We start from the raw sequence: 7563 nt of genomic DNA, 5'->3' as shown, positions 1-7563 counted from the left end.
AAACAACAGTCTTCTATTTGAGTATATGGGTAGAATTATACACTTAGTTAATATTAATAACTAATATTATTAATGCTTCCCCTAAGAAAGTGGGAAAAAATGGATTGTCAAAATGATTTAACCATATTACATGTAAAGTACACAAACTAGTTACTTTCTTTACAGTAAAATATGCGTTTGCATTTGCTTTCAGTGTGTGTCATTCCACAGTTACACTGTAATTTATTAAATGCAACTGCTATAAAATAATTCTCAGTATAAGCCTGCTTTTAAAGAGGGTCTGTTTTATATAGGGGCGTACATTATGTGAATGAAAGAGAAATGTTGTGTTAATTCTTGAAAACATTAGATTACCTGTCCCTTCTTGTAATCATGTAATTGTAGTGCCATTGTAGGAAGTGAGTATAAAACTAGAATTTGTTCAGAGTCAGACATGCAAATTATGACTGGCTTTTAATTGTTTTCAACACTCATTGTTCTCGAGCGTTTTGTAGTAAAAGTTTTAGACCAGACTATTATTTTGAAATGTTTTCGAGCGCCATTGCCAAAAAGTTATTTTATTTAGGATTATTTCGGCTGTTGTCACTTGCTGTCAGGAAGCAAAGGACACGATTTTCATGAGGACGGATATCCGGTTAGCTTGTACAGCGCCATTTCATTTCACAAAGACTCTCCTTCACACCACGAGGACTACAGAGGTCCAACTTAAACTGCAATCATTAAGGGTAAGTTGCGAAAATATGTTTTGCATGCTATGTATGACGTTTGCTGTTTGGTTGTACCATGCAAACGTCTACATGTTTGGTTGGCACCACATTCTTCGCCAGAGATTTTGCAAATGCGGCAGCCATTTTCAAAGGCCTCAGCAGAGCTCAACGCTAAACAAGCTAATTTCAGCTAGCTGTATTCTGTCAACCGAAGCTAGCGCGAAATGAAGCACGAATGAGTCGTTGGTTCATAGTTTTCTCAGAGCAATGTCATTCAGTTTAATACGAACTACGTAAGTTAAGTTACGGTGGGAGTATTGCACGAATTAAATGGGTCTGTTATTTCATGAAGGGTATGGTATAATAAATGCAATCGAGCTAACCAGATAACTTGGCAGGCGAATGTCTCATCCGCCATTTTGAACAGTAGACAATGGCTGGGTATGGTTTGCATCTGGCGAGATGCACAGGTTCATTACATATACCTGGCCGATTCATTGATGGGCGAAGCTTCAAATGTCGAACATATTGAAAATGTACGAGGGGAATGGCCATCATACGCGTACTCAACGATGCTCAATTCAGCCACTTATCAGATTTGGCTAACGTTGGTTATAGACATCTCGGTAACGTTACTGATACGTAGCTAACGTTCCTAGACTAGGGAACACTGTACGGAGTTAACGTTGAATGTTACGCTCGGTAGCATCTAAGTACGTGGTTTCTTGTCAATACGGTATTGGTTAGCTCACTTTAGTTACGATTGGCTCATTCAACTAAGATAGCGGTCTCACTAGTTTCGAGTTATTGCGCACATGACAACTGTTTTGGAGACCTAGTAAGGTGCGTAGACAACTCTAGGCACTCTGCCATTTGGCGTTGATTTAAGGTTCATGTTAGCCAGTAACGTACAGTGTCACGAACGTACAACCCCCCCCCCCCCCCCCCCCAGGCTGTTCGTGAGAAACGCTTTCGCTGTCATTCATAACTAATGACTAGCCTAAAGGTTTCCGATTCTTTATTCCAATACGCATTGACATGTTATTTCAGGTATGTTGGTTTTGTCATTGTCAGTCCAAGCTTAGCTGCCTGTGGCAATCTAAACTTGTTCTTTCATTTGACTTTGATTTTTAACAAGACTAGAAACCAAACCAGAATTGCACGTTAAGGGGCTTTTAGCCCAACCCATGCAAATTCTAATTGTTTCTTCAGCACTATAACTGCAAAAAAGCCAGTCCAGGACCAGGCAGTAGTGAGCGTGTTTGAGACAGATCGGTTACAAAGTCTCTTATTTGTGGTCTGTTGTGTTGTTTAGAACCCACCATGCATCGGGACTGCCCGCTGGACTGCAAGGTGTACGTCGGCAACTTGGGGAACAATGGCAACAAGACAGAGCTGGAAAGGGCCTTTGGCTACTATGGCCCCCTCCGCAGTGTCTGGGTGGCGAGAAACCCCCCAGGCTTTGCCTTTGTAGAGTTTGAAGACCCCAGGGATGCAACAGATGCTACGAGGGAACTCGATGGAAGGTAAAAACCTGCATGCCATCGTAAATTGTGAGCCCAAGTAAAGATGGCAAATGTAAAGCAATGGTATAATTTGATCTGACCATGGACCGGAGTCCTTTATAAAAGGGATGCATTGGTGCTGCGTGATTTCTAATACATGACATTGTACCAGGTTGCACATTCCATATTTTATGGACCCTTTCTATAAACAGGTTTCTCGTCAGTTTTAACTTTTAGCCATTTCAGCCAAGTTTTTCTTTCACAATAATTTCTTGCTCTACAACTATTAATGTATTTGTAGGACATTGTGTGGCTGTCGTGTGCGGGTGGAGCTGTCCAACGGTGAGAAACGCTCCCGCACCAGGGGCCCGCCACCCTCCTGGAGTCGCCGACCACGCGATGATTACCGCCGGCGGAGCCCGCCAGCTCGGGGTCGCAGGTAACCACACCCTGTCCTCCCCCTCACCTGACTACAATTTCAGTAGTGGCCTGTGGGGATGACTGGCCTTTTCTCTCTCACCTCTTCAGTTTTACCTGTCCTGTTATTTCCCTCCTCTCCTCATGCTGCGACTCTGTGCCTTGCACCTGTGTTATCAATCATTCAGGCAGTGTATATGGTGTCGTGTAGCCATAATGTGTGTGTGTGTGTGTGTGTCTCTAGGACGAGGGTATTTAGATTATTAAGCAGTTATCATCTTCATTGCCATTTTTGATCATTTAACATAAATTGAGGTCATTGCCAACCCAAACATTTATAGGGTGGAGATTGTAGTGTCTGGGCTGCCAAGACAAATATTGTTATGCGCATTAACTCATTTCTAAAAACTAAGCACTTTAGCATTAACTATGCAGCCCAGGTCTTGAAGCCTAAATTGTTCTCCTGCATTTTGGGAAGGGAGGGGTTGTATGATAATGGATTTGGTTGGTTGAAATGCTAGATTTTGTTTAAGGTTTTTTTTTTCTTAAAGGTTGTTCATTTATTCACCATCTATATTAATTAAAAAAATGAACCCCGTTGCAGAGTCACCACCATGCCTCTTCTCACCAACCTGATACTCAGTCAACTAGTCCTCTTTCAGCATCATGTGACCGCTGGTCAGCGTCCCCCAATCAGCTTGGCTGGTGCTGTCACATGACCCAGGCATGGCCAACCTTCAGGTCGCAACATTGGTTCCTGAGCATGCCGTTCTCAGCCTCCTCCTCCAACCTCCTTCTCCTCCAACCTTAACCCAATCGGCAGCGGCCCACTTCACATATCCGACCAATCAGCGTTTTACGTTCCCAAATGTCTACACTACAACCTGCCATCAACAGCCCTCGGCTAACCAATAAAAGCAGGAAAAAATCCACAGCCAACCCCCATCCGCCAGTCAACTAATCACCTTGCAGCATCTGGCCAGTCCTATTCAGCCAATTCTGCCTACCCAGCCGACAGTCTGCCTCCCCTTCGTCATTTCTAGCTTGTTGAAAACCAAAAGACTAGTAAGTTTTTCCTGCTTCATACGGTTTACTGCTGATTACAGTTTTAAAGTGAAGAGAAGGGTGCTCCCCTTGTCAGGCAAAGGGTTGGTTTTGAATCATTTTTATTTTGTTTGTTCTCTTTGAGATTTCAGTTTAATAATGAATATCTCTTGACACATTGTTGTGATGCCTCCAAATAGGTTTATGGAAGGTTTAGATAAGCCCCTAATGTTTTTCAAAAGCAGCAACACGAGGAGCAGTCCTGATGAGCTTTTCTCTTTTTGTCATTTGGTTCATGGGTTGGGATTCTGTGGACTTTGAATACGTGTGAGTGCTGTGGTGTTTGCGCGTGTGTGTGTGTGTGTGAGAGTGAATGCTCTGTGAGAACTAATTGGGTAACTGACTTTTCTGACAACTCATTGGGTAACTTTGACTAAGGGCCTTTTTCATTTATTGGGTGTGTTCTTAGGTCCCCACCGTTAAAAAGGGTACCTTTAGGGGGCAAACATTTTAGTATTATATACAAATTCAGTCTTATCTGAAATCCACAAATGCCAGCGATTTGACAGTCCAGCCCTATAAGTGAGTATATCTGTGTTTGACTTGGTCATTCAGTCAGATTTTGAGCTACCAGACCCCCTCCGTCTCGGAAATCCTGTTTCCCTCCTCAACCCTGAAGTAGGGATAGGCGTGATCATACGTGGTTAGCAAAGGCAGTTCTGAGTGGGAGTGGGGTGCGTTGTAGGGGGTTAGACATATAGGCAGGTCTCCACACCACTTTGGGTTCTCTCACACTCTCCCTTCTCTCTCCGCCCCTCCTCCCCTCAGATCCCCCCGGAGAAGGAGCTTCAGCAGGAGTCGCAGCAGGTAAGAGCCCTCCTTTCTCCACCTGGGCGTTCTAGATATTAGCCCGTAGGTAACAGAATAGAGCTGGTGGATTGTCTGAAGCTCAAAGCAGTGGCTGTAAGACGGCCGAAGTCGGGTCTCGAGCTCACATCAGCCTTTTTAAGTGTGAAAGACGGCCTTGAGGTGCTAAGTGTGTCCATTTTGTCTTATGTAGGTCGGTCTCCAGAGACCGCAGGAGGGAGAGGTCTCTGTCACGGGACAGGAACCACAAACCGTCTAGATCTTTCTCCAGGTCACGAAGGTAAGCACTTTGGCCCTCTCCACTGTGTATGTATGGCAAACCAACCCATTGGTGCAATGAGTGAACTGAACTGTAAACCCCTCCCCCCCTCCCCCAGGGGTGTAGCTGTTAAGATTACTTGTCAATCATAATGACACACCCGTGCCAAATATGCTTTTACGCTTTGTGAACTTGTATTCGCCCTTGGCGTTGATCTAATCTCCTTTTGCATCCGCAGCCGCTCCAGGTCTAATGACAGAAAGTAAAGGCCATGCGGGTGGCTAAAAGAGAACATTTCGTCGGTCACAGTCACACACACAAGGCAATGAAGAAGAAAATCTCAAACGGTCACCTATCAATGGATTATACTGCCCAAGAGTCTCTTTTCTTTTCTTTCTTCTTTTTAGGCTTTGGTCTTTTATATTTCATAAATTTTAGCCTTTGTCTTTGATTTTTTGCAGTGTGCAATTTCTCCCGGCTGTGATATGTAAGGTACCTGATATCTTCTGTGATTTTTGTAAATAGTATGTTTTATTCTGGTGTCATGCTTTACTATTAGTCCATCACTCTTACTCGGCAGCATTCCACTGCTTCTGTCTTTGTATTGGTAGAGTCTGAATGTACAGATCACAAACTTATAACCGTAGTCTGTGTTTTCCAAAGGTTTTTTTTTTGTTTTTTTTTAAGCTATTCATGTAAAACGTCTGATTCTGATCCTGAACTACATGATGTAAAATGTTTTTTTTTTAATTTACTCTGCTGTTTCACGTAGAAGGCTCTGGTTTCTCATAGGAGACTGTATGCTAGGGCATCTCAAGGGAAATTAAATGAATGAAAGAGTGGCACTAAGAAATGGCTTTTTTTTTTTTTTTTTTTTTTTTTAACCCATGGAAGATTTTCCCCATGTTTGTACCGTTTATAATGTTATCAGAATTAAAACTGGTTAAACTAAGCTTAATGTCTTGTCTTTGAAATCCAACTCGCAGTATGTGCTACATACATTACTTTCATGTATGACATTAAGAGGGGTTGGTGACAAAGGACTCCTGGGAGACTCACCAATTCCTCAGCTTTCCCCCATGAGCTCATTAAACTTCCTGGGCCCTGATTAAACCTTGTCTACACATTGGAATGGTGATCTCTTTATTTATAAACTCCTCAAAAAAAGTTCGGAAACATTTCTTCAGTCGATTATCCCTCCCCTTTAATAATACCAATTGGTATTGTTTTGTATATTGTTGGAAAGCCTGATTAGTCAGCTTTACAACGAGGTACAACTTGTAAGGATTGTGCATTCGTGGAATGAGCAACACCGCTAACCGTGTGGGTAGCGGCCCACATTTTTTTGCCAAAATCCTAAAAAAAAGTTTGGAAACGTTTCTTCAGTCGATTTTCCCTCCCTTTTAATAATACCAATTGATATTGTATTGTGTATCATTGGAAAGCCTGATTAGTCACCTTTACAACGAGGTTCAACTTGTAAGGATCTTGCAATCGTGGAATGAGCAACACAGCTAACCGTGTGGGTAGTGTCCCAATTTTTTTTGCCAAAACCCCTGCAATATTCTTCTGTTGGTATTCACTCTTGTTTTGAGTTGCTTGGTGGATTTGATGATTCTCCCACAGTATTAAGAAGAAAAAAAAAACATATTGACCATTTTTACACTTTATTCATTTTATACTGTACGGGACCACGAAATCACGATCCTTACAAGTTGTACCTCGTTGTAAAGGTGACTAATAAGGCTTTCCAACGATATACAATACAATACCAATTGGTATTATTAAAGGGGAGGGATAATCGACTGAAGAAAAGTTTCCGAACTTTTTTTGAGAAGTTTATATTCATCAGATTGCAATAGATACAGGGGTGTCTCATACACATGGATTTGTAATTATGTTGGTATGATTTGATAAAAGGGGACCAAGCTATTCCTGTCCAATCTGTTGTCACTGTCTGATGTATGCCAAGTTGGGGACATGAAGAGCATGTACGCAGGTGGTAAAATTTAGGTGATTCACCCATCCTGAATATTTAGGTAAACTTAGTCGAAAGACTCACAACAAATGCTTGGTTAGAAGTAATTTTCTTTCCTATATACTGGGAAATGTTTTGCATTTGCTTACACTTCAGACAGTTTGAGCAGTACAAACGAGCCAGATCAGTGTGTGTAAGGGCTTTACACAGTGATTTGCAAAACACTAAACACACTTGTATACATTACACACAGAAGTTTAACAAGATGTCACTTCCTTGTAATTCAAAAGCACTGACTCAAATTTCCACACCTATGAGCCAATTGGAGTACAGAATGTCCCTCAAAGTCACAGACACATACCGACGTACATGTACGTAGGTGGCTGACTTGGTTGCCTTAAGGCCACTACCACACTAAGCCGATTTTCATACTAACCGTGACGGAAACTTGACAAACTGGCCTCCCGGCCAGACAAATCTGCCATTTGGAGCGTCTCTTACCGTCAAGGTTAGAATCCCCTCTCCAGAGTGGGAAGGTTGCAATCTAACCTGCTATCAGAGCCTGTCTGACCGCTAATCGGGTTTGAATCCGCGAATCTGATGACGTATTTATCCCACGTGAACGCTGGAAGCTGTCAAGTAGTCACGTTCATCTTCCCAATCACAATAAAAACAAAACAAATTAAGCCTTCTGTTCTGTTTATGGCTGGCAAACAACAATCTAAGAAGGGCATGTATTATTCACTGAGTTACCAAAGCAGTCTTCTTTATGGGGACTAATTAGCA

General features: G+C 42.3%; 1 protein-coding gene across 3 annotated transcripts; it reads left to right on the top strand.

Annotated features, from left to right (window-relative positions):
• Positions 1-625: 625 nt before the first annotated feature.
• srsf3b (serine and arginine rich splicing factor 3b) lies at positions 626-5681 on the top strand. Of its 3 annotated transcripts, none has more exons than XR_013968794.1 (6): positions 626-725; positions 2023-2233; positions 2514-2651; positions 3234-3694; positions 4502-4540; positions 4734-4820. XR_013968794.1 is itself a non-coding variant. In XM_080845935.1 (6 exons), the coding sequence occupies exons 2-6, from the start codon at positions 2031-2033 to the stop codon at positions 5063-5065; spliced, it is 495 nt and encodes a 164-aa protein (XP_080702061.1). In that variant the 5' UTR covers positions 626-725; positions 2023-2030; the 3' UTR covers positions 5066-5681. The 3 variants fall into 3 exon arrangements, 1 of the variants encoding a protein (XP_080702061.1); XM_080845935.1 differs by lacking the exon at positions 3234-3694 and adding an exon at positions 5038-5681; XR_013968795.1 differs by having other exon boundaries at positions 3234-4540.
• Positions 5682-7563: the final 1882 nt, after the last annotated feature.

This window comes from Sprattus sprattus (genome assembly GCF_963457725.1).
Source record: "Sprattus sprattus genome assembly, chromosome: 10".
NCBI classification, from domain to species: Eukaryota; Metazoa; Chordata; class Actinopteri; order Clupeiformes; family Clupeidae; genus Sprattus; species Sprattus sprattus.
Note: the sequence above shows the minus strand (reverse complement) of the source record. Positions and strands in the feature narration are given on the sequence as shown.

Bases quoted from the DNA above. Each gene is read 5' to 3' on its own strand.
- srsf3b (XM_080845935.1), top strand. From the start codon at position 2,031: ATGCATCGGGACTGCCCGCTGGACTGCAAGGTGTACGTCGGCAACTTG. The intron at 2,234-2,513 runs GTAAAAACCTGC...ATGTATTTGTAG, and splicing joins ACGAGGGAACTCGATGGAAG to GACATTGTGTGGCTGTCGTG. The intron at 4,821-5,037 runs GTAAGCACTTTG...TTGCATCCGCAG, and splicing joins TCTTTCTCCAGGTCACGAAG to CCGCTCCAGGTCTAATGACA.